A 16136-nucleotide genomic window follows, 5' to 3' on the forward strand; every position below is an offset into this window, starting at 1 on the left:
TTGGGCTCCAGCCAAGCCCAGAAGTCTTACACAGCAATGAAACAGCCCCACCGCCCAAGTCAGCTGGCCAGCTACAGGTGTCCAGCTGATGTGTAGACATACTCCTAGGTGCAGGAGTGACGGAAGCTCCCTAAAAGTGGGTGGGGGGGGGGCACTGGCACCCAAACCGTGGCCCCTGCCACATTCTGAGGCCCTTTTAAAAGTGATGGGGCCATGGCCCCCTGGCCCACACTGTTCCAGCACCCCACCTACATGCGATCACTATACAAATAGTACTCTTAATAGTCACTGATAACAAAATTCCAGGTGAAATTGGTAAAACTTCCATTGGCGTCAGCGGGGCCTAGATTTCACCCCCAGTCTGTGAAAGGCTTTGAAATCCTTTGTAGCAAAGGTGCAATAGAATAGGTGCTACTGTTAGTAGAGATGGTCAAAAATGTAAGTATAGTCATGGAAAAATGGGAAAAAATAACTTTTTTTTTAAAAAAAATGTAGTGCAATTTTCCACTGTATTTTATGGAGTGAGGGGGCAGGAAACCCCCCCCCACACACAATTCTTTTGTATTTTTTACACTAGAGAAGAGGACAGCAAAAAACAAGTGTTTTTTTCACCCTCAGAACAAAACAAAGATTGCTGGGGAAAAAAATCACTTTTTTCTTCATTTTTTTGATTCAAACTTCACAAAAAAGCTGAACATTTCAGATACAAAGAAAAATATTGTGAAAATTTTTATTCTGGCAGAAAAGGCATTTTTGTCAGTGAAAAGTACTTTGATTAACATGTGTCAGGTTTAAATATCAGTTGTTATTTAAGGCAGTGCAGCCCTGGGGAGACAGTATCCGAGTGCAGAGTACATACCACCACATTTTCCTGGATTTGGGTGTCTTTTCACAAATCAGAATTGTGGTAGTGTCTGAGGGCAGCCTGCTGAGCTGAACGTTTTAAACCTTTTGCAGCTCTGACCGTCATTGAGAAATGTAAGTATAAAGTGCTCATTAATATGCAAACAATGACTTGTTTCTGGCAAAGCTGAGATGGGTGTTGCTGACAAACACACTCATTTTTGTAGTATTCCAACTCCCCCACCGCCCCCAAACATACACACATATGGTTTCTCAAGAGCTTTTTGTGCTTTCCCTGGAATCTGAGTTCCTATCACAGGTAAAGAGCAGTAAGAGGATCAGCCGTCTCTGTGTTTGATTGCGGCTGTGATTAATCTGCAGGAAACATACGCCAACAAATTATATTAAGAACCAAGCACAATAAAACTTGCCAGGTAAACACTTCACTACTAGACAGTGGAAAGGTTTCATCCCAGCTGCCACTTCACGGTCCCAGGGTATAGCATTAATAGAGGTGAGCTGTAATGGCCTGGAACCACATCTGGGCATGATGGAGACTTCACAATGGAAAGGGGCTATTTCCAACTCCCATCCTCCAACATTTCACCCTTTTCATTTCAGTTTCATGATCATCATTACATTAATTACTTATTAAGTATGATCACTATTGTGACAAATGTCTGCTCTGCTCTTTACAAATAAGCCTGCAGACGAGGGTCATAAACTCTTTGGGTTAGGCACTAAACAGGATCCTGCACTTCAAATATTTTAATAAAACTAATTAACAATACTCTGCCCTTCTATAGCACCAGTCATCCAAAGATCCCAACGCTCTTTAAATGTTAAATAAACCTCACCACTTCCTTAATCTATCCATTAAAAAGCTGGAAAAACAGAGGCACCAAGAGGTTAAATGGTCACTAACTGAGTGAGTTACAGATCCTAGAATGGGAGCCAGGAATCCTGACAGAGTCTTACGCTCTAGAAACAATCCCACCATCACCAATGTTCGTCCCATTGTTTCTTACACTGAGCAATGTCACTTGACAAAATGAAGGGCACGTACTTGACTAACATCTCAGCACAGTATTTATTTCGTGCCTGATTTACACACAGAGAAACTGGGAATTATCGCAGGAATTGTTGGGTCCAGTTTGAAAGGCGATCTTCTCATGCTATACATGTACAGTGCCTAGCACAATGGAACCCTGATCTCTAACAGAGGAGATCACAAGACAAACTGTAATTATTATTATTATGAATTAATAAGTGTAAAACACTTTTACCAGTGAAAAATATCTATGCTCTCTCGGGAATTTTAACTCATGCTGATGGCCTTCCTCAAGATTACCCACTTGGAATTACATTGACCAGTGACTCCAGCAGGGGCAAATGTCAGTTCAAAGGGGAAAAGGTCATCTAGCTCTTCCTTTTAAGCTCCTCTCTCTACCCCTTAGGGCAAATGCAAGGTGTGAAAGCCAGCTGATAATGGCTAACCTTGCAACTCTGACCCGTAGCAACTGTCATTCATGTGTGGTGAAACCTGCTAACCTAAGTTCCATACTGGGATAGAGATCAGTTCTTTTCAAAAGCCCTTTTCTATTAGTCCAGGTTAATGTTACTCCAGGAGCCTTATGTGAAAGTAAACTTCAAGGAAGGTGGTAACTTTAGGTGCAGTGTTATCTTTCTTCACTTCCTATACTGCATGTACCTCACAGTATATATTCTAAACTGTAAATAAAACTGTATTGTTCCAAACCCATGACCTACCCCCTGGTTTAACTTGTAGATAAGCACTGCATGTGCATTGCATGAAATGACCACACTGTACCTTTAACTGTTGCCTTGCTGTATGGAGACTGCCTACCTAACTCCAGCTACTATGGTGTTCGGGGCTGCAGAAAAACACCTGCTTTGGGGGAAATCTAGAATTTTTGTTGGCTCAGAAAAAAGGTAAAAGGAATCACCTTGTAGTGTCATCATTAATGGCCTAAGGAATTTTCTTTTAGAATCTATTTTTGTTTTTAAAATGAGACACTGTCCCACCCTGACATCAGAGACTCATGGGAAATAAATTATTGGGACATCTAGTCCATTCCCATGGGACTGTGCAGGATTTTTCCAGTATTTTGCTAGTACTGTCCCGTCTACTTGTTAAAATCTCAAGCGCCAGGGCTTTCTCCTCCTTCACTTCCTTGCAACTTACAACACAAGAATACTGACACAAACAAAACAAATGCTTAGTGTTTTGGACTTTCTTGATTCAGGGCTTTTTTAAGTCCAGTCCCATTCTTCCCTGGGTTAAAGAGGAGATATTTTCTTACAATATAGAAGCCACACATTTGCTAAAAAGATGAAGCATGAGAATAATTGCACAGTGCCGACAGCAGCTAAAGTGAGAGAGAACTCCAGAGAGAAAAATGACTGACATTGTTAGTTGCGGTACACCTAACACTGGAGTTTGAACAGTCTCTGGTATTCAGTCTGTGTGCTACCTGCATCATCGCTGGTTTCAGTTGACAAAACAAATCACATCACATTTAATTCTTTTTAGCAGCACCTCTTCTGCTCCTCAAAAAAACACAACCTTTTCTATCTCAAGTGACATAAAAAGCATGATTTGTTCCCAACATGGCATCATGTTTTTAATATATTTGGTGCATGTTTTGATGCCATTCACTATAGCCTAGTGGTTAGCAGCACCATCCAGCAGTACTTGCTAATTCTGCTACCAAAGATCACAGGAAAACAAAAACATATTACAAGGAGAACATCTACCCCTTGCTCTCTCCAGTCCAAGAGACATGAGACGATCCAGACTTCAATGATCTAGTTAGGTTTTTAGAAACCTCTGCAGATAATCCCTCATGTGTAATTCAAACAAATGCTGGAAATAACAAACCCTGAACAATTCCATTGTGAAAATGTTGCACGTCCACATTTTAAATTTAAGGCTATGTACTCACTAGGGCAGACTCGCACATACACACTGGAGCTATGACACAAGCTGAAGATCTGTTCTACTGGGTCCACATTTTTTGCGGGGGGAGGGGGGAGGACCCAGAAAATTGATCTGACAGGTTGGGGAATCTGAAATCTTGTTTTATTTTTCAGAGTCCCTTCTACTAGCTTGGGGGCATTAAATGAGTTAGATGGGATCTTCAAAATCTCCCAAAGAGCCACAGTTTTATCCCATGTGGTACCTTATCACTGAAGAAGCATCATTTGGATTTTAAAAGGGATTAAAGATTTCTCTGGATAACAAGAATATCTAGGTTTATTACAGTAAATATTCAACATAAACACTCATTTTGGACCAGATACAAACCCTCCAGGGCACAAGCCAGCCACTGACTAATGAGATTTGGGAGAAAGGCTATCCCAGAACTGCTACTACAGGGTTCCTTGAACCTTCTTCTGATTCATCTGGTCCTGGCCATGGGCTATATGGACCCCTGGTCTGACCCAGGCTGGAGTCCCCTACATCCGCAATCCCCCATGTCCTTTAAACTGCAGCCCTGCCCCAGAAGTAGAGGGAAACACCCAGGAAAAGTCGGTTTTGTGTCTATGCAGCCCACACTCCCTTTCCCTGCCTTCAGCGAGGGAGCAGCTCATCCCAGGCATCCCACAGGCCAGTCCCACCCCGCACCCAGAAAGTTGGCTCCTCTCTTTAAAAGCAAAGGAAGCCGCGGGGGCCGCCCCCCAGTCAGCCAGCCAGCGGCACGGTCTTCTCGGCCAGGCTAGTCCTGAGAGCCAAGGGCAGAGGGTCAGCAGGAACCCGGGCTCCGAGCAGGGGCTTTCGCTACTCACCTGTGAGGATCAGCATGACAAAGTAGCAGATCCCCCTCATCCTATTGACTCTGGGCAGATCCGGAGCTGGGGGAGGGCTTCGCTTCGCACCCTCGGGGGGGTCTAGCAGGCGCTGCAAGGCTCGGGAGGGTTAATCCCCCCGGGGCAGCCCCCTCTTTGCTGGGAAACGAGCGCTGGCCGGCAGGGACCCCGGGTCCTGCTGGGGCATGGTCCCCGCTGCAAGCCGGCTGCTCCCGGGGGCGGCTGGCTCCACTCGCCTGCCCCGGGGCGGCTTTTGCAAACTTCTCCCGGGGAGGGGCCGCGAGGGGAGCCCCGGGGGGGCGGCTGGCCTGCCCGGCAGCGCTGCAGGTTGCGCTGCGGGGAGCGGGGGGAAGGAGGGTCTCCCCGCCGGGGGCTGGGTGAGTTGGGGCGCTCCGCGGGCTGCCTGCTGCTGCCACCGCCTTGCCGGCTCCTGCCGCCGCTGCAGCTCCGGCTGGGCAGAGAACCGCGGGGAGAGTCTTAAAGGCACAGCAGCGCCGCTCCTCCTCCACCCCCAACCCCCCCGTGGGGCACCGGATCCGAGCGCTGCCCGCCCCCCTCCGTGGGGCAGCACATCTGTGCTCTGCCCCCCCCCCCAGTGGGGCACCGGATCCGAGCGCTGCCCGCCCCCCTCCGTGGGGCAGCACATCTGTGCTCTGCCCCCCCCCCCGTGGGGCACCGGATCCGAGCGCTGCCCGCCCCCCTCCGTGGGGCAGCACATCTGTGCTCTGCCCCCCCTCCCCAGTGGGGCACCGGATCCGTGCTCTGCCCCTCCCCCCTCCCGCTCGTGGGGCACCGGATCCGAGCTCTGCCCCCCCGTGGGGCACCGGATCCGAGCGCTGCCCGCCCCCCTCCGTGGGGCAGCACATCTGTGCTCTGCCCCCCCCCCCCCGTGGGGCACCGGATCCGAGCGCTGCCCGCCCCCCTCCGTGGGGCAGCACATCTGTGCTCTGCCCCCCCTCCCCAGTGGGGCACCGGATCCGAGCTCTGCCCCCCCGTGGGGCACCGGATCTCTGCTCTGCGCCTCCCCCCTCCCCCCGTGGGGCACCGGATCCGAGCGCTGCCCGCCCCCCTCCGTGGGGCAGCACATCTGTGCTCTGCCCCCCCTCCCCAGTGGGGCACCGGATCCGAGCTCTGCCCCCCCGTGGGGCATCGGATCTCTGCTCTGCGCCTCCCCCCTCCCCCCGTGGGGCACCGGATCCGTGCTCTGCCCCTCACCCCTCCCGCCCGTGGGGCACCGGATCTCTGCTCTGCCCCTCCCCCCTCCCCCCGTGGGGCACCGAATCTCTGCTCTGCCCCTCACCCCTCCCGCCCGTGGAGCACCGGATCTCTGCTCTTCCCCTCCCCACTCCCCCCGTGGGGAACCGGATCCGAGCTCTGCCCCTCCCCCCGTGGGGCACCGGATCCGAGCTCTGCCCCCTCCCTTGGGGCATCGGATCTCTGCTCTGCCCCTCACCCCTCCCCACTCCCCCCGTGGGGCACCGGATCCGTGCTCTACCCCTCACCCCTCCCGCCCGTGGGGCACCGGATCCGTGCTCTGCCCCTCCCCCCTCCCGCCCGTGGGGCACCGGATCTCTGCTCTGTCCCTCACCCCTCCCCACTCCCCCGGTGGGGCACCGGATCCGTGCTCTTCCCCTCCCCCCTCCCCCCGTGGGGAACCGGATCCGAGCTCTGCCCCTCCCCCCGTGGGGCACCGGATCCGAGCTCTGTCCCCTCCCGTGGGACGTCGGATCTCTGCTCTGTCCCTCACCCCTCCCCACTCCCCCCGTGGGGCACCGGATCCGTGCTCTTCCCCTCCCTCCTTCCCCCGTGGGGCACCGGATCCGAGCTCTGCCCCCCCGTGGGGCACCGGATCTCTGCTCTGCCCCTCCCACCTCCCTCCGTGGGGCACCGGATCCGAGCTCTGTCCCTCACCCCTCACTCCTCCCCCCATGGGGCACCGGATCCGAGCTCTGCCCCCCCCCGTGGGGATCTGTGCTCTTCCCCTCACCCCTCCCCACTCCCCTCTTGGGGCACCGGCTCCGTGCTCTGCCCCTCCCCCCATGGGGCATCAGATCCGCGCTCTGCCTCTCACCTCTCTCCCCCCCGTGGGGCACCAGATCTGAGCTCTGCTCCCTCCCCTCCCCCACGTGGGGCTCCCAATCCCTGCTTTGCTCCCTCCCCTTCCCCCGTGGGGCACCTGATCCACCCCTTGCTTTGGGGCCACTCCACGCGAGGGCTTTGAGCTCCCCCCTCTCCCTCCTTCAGCGCTCTCCCTTTCCCCCGGGAAAGGATAGGGAATGAAACATACACAGCCAGTTGTCCTCTGTGAGTCCCCAGCCCAGCCTTCATCCATAAGCCCCCCTTGTCCCCATCATCCCCCCTCTCTGTAGTCCCTGGGCTACATCTTCCATGAGCCCCCCAGTATCTGTGATCTCCAAATCATATCCTCGAGAAACCCCCATCTTGTCCTCAGGAATCCCCAGCTACATGATGTCCAGCCCACATTCTCCATGAACCCCTGTCTCATCTCATCCTCATGAATCCCCATCACTGTGAGCTCCAGACCCTGTCCTCCAGGAGCCCCCAGCCCACATCTTCCATGAACCTCAACCCCATTGCTGTAGCCCCCAGGCACCAACCTCCATGAAATCCCCATCTCCATGATCTCCAGACCACATCCTCCATGAGTGTCCATCTTGTTCCCTATCTACAGGAGCTCCAGGCCACACCATCCATGAGCCCCCTCATCTACATGATCCCTTGGCTGCATCCCCAGGAACCTCCTGTTTCTGTAGCCCTCAGGCCAAATTCTTCATGAATCCCCACATCTTCATGATCCTTAATCCACATCCTCATTAAGCCCACCAGTCCACATGACCCCCAGACCTCATCCTCCATGAGCCTCTCCTTCCCCCCATCTTGCCCCCCTGAAACCCAGTCTATATGACTCCTGGGCCAAGTCCTCCATGAGACCTTCGTCTCTATGACCCCCAAGGCACATCATCTAACTCTTCCATGAGCCTCTTCACTGCCTTAAACCTCATGGCATGCCCCTGTGTGTCTCTCTCCATCTCCTTTAGCCTCATGTGATGATTCTCATGGCCTTGAAGATGACCTCCATATGGAAAAAGTCTGTGCCTTTTTTCAGAGTGCTCTACAGAACTTTCCATCCTTGCCTCCTAAAGTCCTTTACAATTCTGAGTCAGTAACAGTCACCTGCTCACTTCATTGGAGATAAGGCTACAGCACAGAACAGATAGAGCAACCTAGGCACAAAGAAGTTAAGGGACTTGCCCAAGTTCACACAGCAAGTCAATGGTAGAATCAGGACCAGAGTCAAGTTCTCCTCATTCCCAGTTCAGTGACCTACCCATTGGGCCATGCTGCCATATTCTTCCCTCTTTGTGATTTAGTTTAAAAAGCCTGGACTTCACACTCACCCCATCCTCCTCCGGTTAACCAATGGACATAGAAGCATCAGGAACATTGAGGCTTGTCTTTCCTCTTTGTGCTGGAGGACTCCCTTTGGGAATCACAGATGTGCAGTAGGAGCTTTCTGAGCCCTCAATGGTGGGGCAGGAGGTGGTGTGAACTTTTACATAGAAAGCTTTTCTCCCACCTATGTGCAAGGTGTTTTATTAACATTAATGAATGTTAATAAAAAATGACATCATCATCTAAATACTGGCTAAAAGTCCCTTCCCACTGGAACTGCTCAGAGTTTTTCTCTGTTTTTTCGTAATGCCATGATTAAATTAGTTCTCTGGGTCCTCCAGGCAAACCAGGGAAGCCGTGTGAAAAACAGAGGAAAATGACTAAAAACACACTTTCTGGGTTATCTATATGCACATCATAAATAAACCAAAGAAAGCACAAATGTATTTCCTCGTCAGGTTACCATTAAGACCCATGCCAAGTCCACCAGCCTCTTCTCCTCTGGAACAAAGCAGCAAGATGCAGACACCCTTTTCTGCTGCTTTCTTTACACCATGCTCTGTTTTAGAGGATGCATCAGTGGGATGGCATAGTGGGATCTATATCTGCACTAAAGCAATGTCCTCTGGACAGCCCGTACTGGGGTGCTTTGGTGAAGGGGACCCTTGTCCCATTCCAAAGGTCAGCTGAAGACACCAAGCTCGATTTTCCTCTTATCTACTCCACCGTCAATCAGGACAACTCTCCAGAAGCCAGCAGGATTACATCAGACTCCTTATGTCGGTGGAACAGAAAAGCTGGATGCACACCACCACTTTTGCACCAGCTCTTGCAAAGGGTGTGCCGGCTAGGTAGGGCACTGCCACTCTTTTCAGCTCGCTGAAGGCAGCAGACTCACCTAAAGATGAATCTGAGCCAAAGTCAGGTGCCAGCTCTGAATGTCCCCAGAATCCAAGGGTGTCTGGAGCTGGTTTGGCCCATCATGGAGACAGCGCTGGGTTTAGGCTATGAGCAGCACCCGTCAGGGGGATACAGAGGCTGGAGAGAATTGAATGGCACTAAAGCAACATGGCCTCCTTCAGAATAAACAGCCTGTGAGGTGGGGGATGGAGAAAGTCCAGTGTAGGACAAGACCTTTGATGTGTCCCAACCCTGAGGCATTTCCTGTCTTTTAAATGTGCTGGGGGAGGCTAAATCCTTAGCAACAGCCACCAGGAAGGGATGTGCTGCAAATGTGGCTAAGTGAGAAGAGTCACCACTCCCCTGCAGGGGTGTGTGAATTGGATTATAACTTGTATTAATCACTCCCCATGGGTCCAGGAGGTTTACCTGTTTGCTCCCCCTTACAGAGCCAAGAGATTGATCAACCCATGTCTAAAAAAGCCACTGTGCATCATGCTTACCCAGCCCTGAATAGTGATTCTCCATGAGCCCTAGCTGACAGAGTCGCTAGGCTCAGAATGCCAATGAAAGGAGGGATTGTTTAGCGTGGTCCCGGGAGTGCAGAATTAGGAGGAGTGGGATAAAAAGGGAAAAATTTGACTGATAAGAAGAGCTCCTAAGAGCGAAATCTATCATTGCTATTACTCTTTGTGTCACACTAGCTCTAGGGGTCCCAGCTGAGATCGGGGCCCAATGTGCTGGGAGCTGTACATACACACAGTAAAAGGCAATCTTTCAATACAGAAAAAAAAGCCCACTGACCCCTAGTTGTCATCTACCACCACACACTGGAACCCATACCAGATATCAAACAGTTACAGACCATATTTGCTGGGGACCACATCCTGAAAGAAATCTTTCCCAAACCCCATCTTCTGCCCTTCAAACAACCCCCCATCTCGCCAAGCTCATAACCAGTGCAAGCTCCCTATGGAACAACTCAAAGTAGCACCAGACCCTGCCAAAACAACAGATGCAAAACCTGCTCCTATATTTCCATTTAGGGTGACTGTATTTACCAAAGGGAAAACAGGACACTGTGCAGGGCTGGCCCAAGCCCTCCTCTCTCCGCTGTGGGGCTGGGGGTCTCTGCTTGCCCAAGCCCTCCCTGACCCTCGTGCAAGGCTGTTGCTGCACAAGGCTGTCATTCCTTGCTCCAGCACTGCCTGCTCCCCCTTCCCCTATGCAAGGCTGGCATGATGCCTTGCCACCCCACACATTCCACTTTTGACAAAAGTGGGCATTTGTCTTGTTTGTTCTTGCTAGCCGATCAAGTCGGCAAGAGCAAAATGGGACAAATGCCTCCTTTTGGGAAAAAAAAGTCTGGATAGCCGGGACAGGGCTTAAAAAAGGGACTGTCAAACCGGACATATGGTCACGCTCCACTGCTACCATGATCAATGCTCCCAAACAATACATCTGTCAAGATCCATGGGTCCTACACACACCTCTATCACAACATGCGGAGTACCTTGTCCAGCGCATCAAATACTCCATCAACAACAATGTGGGTGAAACCAGATAACCGCTACACTCATGAATGAACTCACTCAGAAAAATGATAACCTATCACTTGTGGGTAACCACTTTTCACAAAGCGGTGATTCCATGCTGGATCGTTCAGTCCTTCTCAAAATGAACTCTGCACACCCCCTTCAAGAACACACCTGGGAGCTTACATTCATAACTTGGCTAGACACCAAAAATCATGGACTCAGTGGAGATACTGGCTCATTACAACAATCTGTAACTCACTAACCCTCCTTTGTCCTCTGACCCCAGTGCATCGTGAATGGTATCTTGCAACATGTGTTAAGTCTTTAAGCCTAACGTTCTTTTCCACTTTGTATGTAGCTGTGACACTGTGAGTGCCTTTCCCAGAGCAGAAGATGAGCTCTGTGGAGCTTGAAAGCTTGTCTCTCTCACCCACAGAAGTTGGTCCAATGAAAGATATGACCTCATCCACCTTGTCTCTCTAATATCCTGGGACCAACACAGCTACAACACCACTATAAACTACAGTCTTAAAAACAGACAAAATAAGAATTACTACCCCCATTTTACAGATGAAAAAGTGAGGCACAGAGAGATTACATGATTTTCCCAAGAACACACAGGAAGTTTGCAGCAGAGACGGAATTGGGTCCTAAACCACGGCCATAACTATACAAGTATCCCTTCTTCCATTACTGGATAGTGGTACAATCCACTCAAGAGAAATGGCCCAAGCCCCGTGTCTTGTGACAGACCGATGCGCTGACAGGGATGTCCTGTGCTGCCTAAGGCCCTAGGGCATAGAGCTGTAGAATAAGTGATCTAAGATGCATTCCCTAGACAAAACTGCATAAGAAATTTGGGGGAGGGGAGAAGGTTGGCGAGAGAATCCACAAGATCTGCTCTAGCACAGAGAGAGAGATGAAGAGGTCCTGAGATACCACAACGCCGGGTGCTATAGGAAATCCTAAGGGTACATCTACATGGGGACAAAAGCCCTGCAGCATGGCCGCAGCTAGCCCAGGTCTGCTGACTCGGGTTCACAAAGCTCAGGCTGCGGGGCTGAAAATTGCTGTGTAGACACTCAGGCTGGAACCCAAGCTCTGGGACCCTCCACCTTTGCGGGGTCCCAGGCTTGTGCTCCAACCTGAGCCCAAATGTCTACACAGCAATTTTTCAGCCCAGCAGCCCCAGTCCCACGAGCCTGAGTCAGCTGACATCAGCCAGTCGCAGGTTTTTTATCCTCATGCAGACATGCCCTAAGACAGACATATCAATCAACAAGACAGTAAAAGATTGAGCTATCTCCCACACGGTGGTTATGCCTGAGGTGTATCCAGATCAGATTTCGGGAGCTGCTTGGAACATTTTGAAAAGCGTGAAATTTGGACAAAAATGGGGGTTGGGGGTGGGGAAACATCAATATTTTTTGCAGAAAAAACTTGCATTTTTTGGACCAGCTCTGCTGACTTCTTTGATTTTACAGGGCTTGGTTTTCAGAGATGCTAAGCGCTCATTCTATTGACTTCACTTGGAGTGAGGCACCTAAATGCCTTCAACGATCCAGGCCCCAATGCTTCTTCAAAACTCAGGCCCAGACTTTCGTATGTACAAACATGTCTGCGGGCAGGAGAGATGAGGTAGACAGCAAGTGGAGTTTATGGTGGGGGTATTCAGCTTACCTCTAAAGGACAGGTCTATGCTGGGAATTTACATCGGCATAGCTATGTCTCACAGGGGTGTGAACCCCCCTCCCCGATAGACATAGCTACACCAACCTAACCCCAGTGTAGACAGTGCTAGATCCATGGAAGAATTCTGTCTACCTAGCTACCGCCTCTCGGGTAGGGGGATTAAATTATGCCAACTAGAGAACCCTTCCGATCATCACAGGTAGCATCTACACTGAAGCACTATAACCACTCAGCTGTGTCACTGTAGCAGTTTAAGTGTAGACATACATTTCTACTCCTGGAGTATGTTTGGAGAGCAGAGATGTGGGATATCTGCAAAAGCAATCTGCAGCAGGAAGCAAGAAGATACCATGTGCTGGCTGCCCAAAAGTATTTGGCGGCAAAGGGTTTCTTTTGTTTGGTTATTTTTCTTTCCCATCATGTTCTTGGAAAAAATGTGTAACAGGGCTAGATGGGTAATAGCATGCACAGACCTTGACCAAATCACTGAATGGAATTGGATACTTTGATTAATGAGTCATAAAGAGCTTCCAGGGTTCAGGTCAGCATGGCAACCAACTCAAGCTGAGGAAATCTGAGGACCCTTGTGGGAACGAGCGAGGAGCATTTGGGGCAAAGATCTGAGCCAGGATGAAAACTAAGAAGGTTGTTTGACAAACCGTGCTCAGGCTCAGTGCCCATTGACGTCACTGAGTGAAGAGTGCGTAAGGATGGAAAGATTTGGCTGGACATGTTAAAGCGTGAGGATGTCCTGAACAGAGACGGGGGGCTGGAGTCAGTCTGAGGTCAGAGCAACACACTTTAAAGCGTGCAAGTGTCGCACAGTATGTGAATGGTGGTGTGATGTCTATGAGGCAGGGCTCACTGCTGATTATTACCCCAATCCCTGTGATGAGGGCACTGATATTCTGCACACACACTGCTGTATTTGGTTGCCATGAAAAGAGATGGGTGGAGAGAGGGTTTAGAATGATGGGTCTGGAGTAGCAATTTCAAAGTTAAGACGGTAAAGCCATTGCCTTTGTGGTTTTGACACAACTTCCCCCTTCTACCTGACAGATTGTAGAGCCAATCTAGGAGGATACCTAGCTCTTACCTGGAGCCTTCCATCCACAGATCTCAAAGTGCTTTGGAGAAGGTCAACATCATTTCATCCCCATGTTATGGATGGGGAAACTGAGGCATGCAGTTTTGCCCAAAAATGACACAGTGGGTCAGCGCCAGAAATGGAACCCAGGTCTCTGAGCCCAGCGGCTTACTCCCTAGACCACCATACTTTTTCATGGGTATTGGGTCTCCTGTCACAGTTGAATCTTTTTGCTCCATTTGATCAGACCAGCTCTTTATGGGAGATCTCACCTTACAACAGAAGATCAGGGTTAGAAAGGACCTTGGGAGGTCATCTAGTCCAACCCACTGCTCAAAGTAGGACCAATCCCCAAATGGCCCCCTCAAAGATTGAACTCACAACCCTTGGTGTAGCAGGCTAGTGCTCAAATCACTGAGCTATCCCTCCTGAACATTGTACTTTCAGAAACATCTTCTAATATTGAACGGCCACCACTAGCTTAAAAATTCATTCTAGGCACTGCAGCACTAGGTGGGCCTCAAGGAAAACTCCTTCACAAGTGTATATTGAACAGTGCTGTGGAGATGCCTCCCAAGAACCACTTACAACCAGCTGGCAAGGGAGTTACAGGAATCTCCTGATTCTGGTATGTACATTCTGGTTCACCAAAGAATGTCAGATGAGATTTCAAATGAAAGCTGGTGTCACATTGGTCTTCACTATCATTGTGAAATGTATGTAGAGATCCTATGTAGGGAGTTATGTATCTGTACTGCAAAAATGTCTGTATCAAGGTATTAGTCACCACCAAAGGTGAAAAAGAGAGGTTTGTCCATCTACCTGTTTACATTTAAAGTGGGTATTGTCTTATCCACAATGGGTCCCTGATCACCAGTCAGAAGTGAATGCAGGATGAAGGATTTCCAGTGGAAAAAAAGATCTAACAGAAAGAAAAAAGTAGCAGGAAGGGGGGACCCTATCTGGAGGTATTCACCAAAAGTTTGCTCCACTTTATTTGGGAGGTAAAGGAGACACTTGGGCAGCAGGCTCCCTTCACAGACGAAGAAAAAGGACAGAGCTTTTGGGTCACGAAAAAGGGAGGGCAGAAGAGATCTTTGGCTGGGATAAGCTTCCTTAGGCAAGAGAGTGAAGTCTAGTCTCTAAAAGGTGTGCTATGATTTTGTTTTAAATTTGTTTCCAACATTCCTATTTACTATCAATTGAATCTCTATTCTTTGATCATTAACTTAGGCCATATCTACACTCAAGATCGCTTGCGTAGCTGCGTTATGCTGACAGGACAGAGCTCTCCTGTTGACATCGTCAAACCAGCACAACGAGCGGCAGGAGACACTCTCCCACTGACCCAGTGCTGTGCACACGAGCGTTTATGCCGGCAAAACTGATGTCGCTCAGGGTTGTTTTTTTTCCCACACCCCTGAGTGACAAAAGCTTTGCCCACATAAGTGCTAGTCTAGACAGGGCCTTATTCTTGGTTTCACTCCACGTCTGTGTATGTGCTGTGCTGTTAAGCTAAGTGTTGGTCCTGAGTTGACTCTTCCAGGGTGCTGTGTGCAAGTGTGCACCATTCCCTTGGAAACCTCAGGCCTGGTAATTCTGTGAGTGTCCAGTGGATGGGGCTGGATACTGCAGGGAACACTCTGCGGACTTTGGTGTGTGCCTATTTCCACTGGTACAGAGAGTGCAGGGCCGGGTGTGTGTGTGTGTGCGGGGGCGGGGAGGGGAGCAGTGCTTGTGCTGCTAGAGGCGGTTGGTTAACCCACTGCAAGCAAAAAGACAAAGACAAGAGTCCCTCAGGTGAAGGGCAGGTAGTAGTCAGGTGCCTCACACGCTTGGGTAGCCCTGGGGAGCATCATAGTGGATAAAAGAAAAAAGTTACTTGCATGTGAACAAACAAGATCCTGGCCGCTGTGCAAAAATCTCCGCAAAAATTCTAGTTTGTGGGAGGAGTCCAGTGCCTCTGACAGCCTGCAGGGCAGGTAAGCTCGCTGCGGAGGCACTTCAGGTTTCAGAACTTACACATGCTACACAGAAGCTTTGCACTGACACCAGTAGAACGTGTCAGGGATTCCTGTAGAGTTTATAAGAGCCCTAGAGAGTCTTACATATTTTATAAGCTCTGCTGAGACACTGGAGCTGGGCACCTCTTGCAAGGTGCTGTGGTCCTCAAGTGACTTCTCTGTGAAAGGAAGGCGGCCAGAACCTTGCAGAACTGGGCCACAAATATACAAAGGAATCATTTCACCCACCACTGAAATGCAGCCACTGCTGGGGCAGGATACATAAGCTGTTAAACAGCAACACTATGTCATAGATTTGGCCAGAAGGTGAAGAAAGGGGGATGGAGATGGGTAATTCTGTTCTTCCTAAGTAAGAACATAGCCAGAACACAGACACCCCTAATTAGCAAAAAAGTGACACAGCATTTTTCTTCACCACAAATTGTCTTATTTCAGGGTGTCCTTAATTTGTGATGGACATGTAGCTCTTTTGCTGTAGGAAATCGTTCACGACTAGCAACAAGAGGGACCTGATGGAAGGGTGAGAAGTACCCTAGAAATACCTTTTATTCAACATTTTTCAAAAGTGTCCACTGATTTCGAGTGCCTACAGTCCTGGATGCCTAACTTGAGACCCCATCTAAAGCTGGGCAAAAATTGTGACACCTCAAACTACAACAACAATTGCTCATGGCCCCAGCTATCACATAGTTTCTTGCCCAGACTTCAGGGTATTGAGATGAAGCCACTTCTCTTAAATCCACTTAAGAGCTGCAGTAACAACAATTCAAGCATACAGCTAGATGAGCTTTCTACTGGCTGTAGTAG

The 16136-nt window shown here is 49.9% G+C and overlaps 2 protein-coding genes across 2 annotated transcripts in view; both read right to left on the reverse strand.

Moving 5' to 3' along the window:
- The window catches only part of GFRA4 (GDNF family receptor alpha 4), a 140904-nt gene extending 136044 nt beyond the window's left edge, over nt 1–4860 (reverse strand). The window contains exon 1 of the mRNA XM_050943404.1: nt 4654–4860. Within this exon, the coding sequence (XP_050799361.1) occupies nt 4654–4693 (40 nt within the window). The 5' untranslated portion in view covers nt 4694–4860. The remainder of the gene's footprint in view (nt 1–4653) is intronic.
- The window catches only part of LOC127046411 (uncharacterized), a 632746-nt gene that overhangs the window by 582676 nt on the left and 33934 nt on the right, over nt 1–16136 (reverse strand). The window lies entirely within an intron of this gene.

This window comes from Gopherus flavomarginatus, chromosome 3 (assembly GCF_025201925.1).
Source record: "Gopherus flavomarginatus isolate rGopFla2 chromosome 3, rGopFla2.mat.asm, whole genome shotgun sequence".
NCBI lineage: Eukaryota > Metazoa > Chordata > Testudines > Testudinidae > Gopherus > Gopherus flavomarginatus.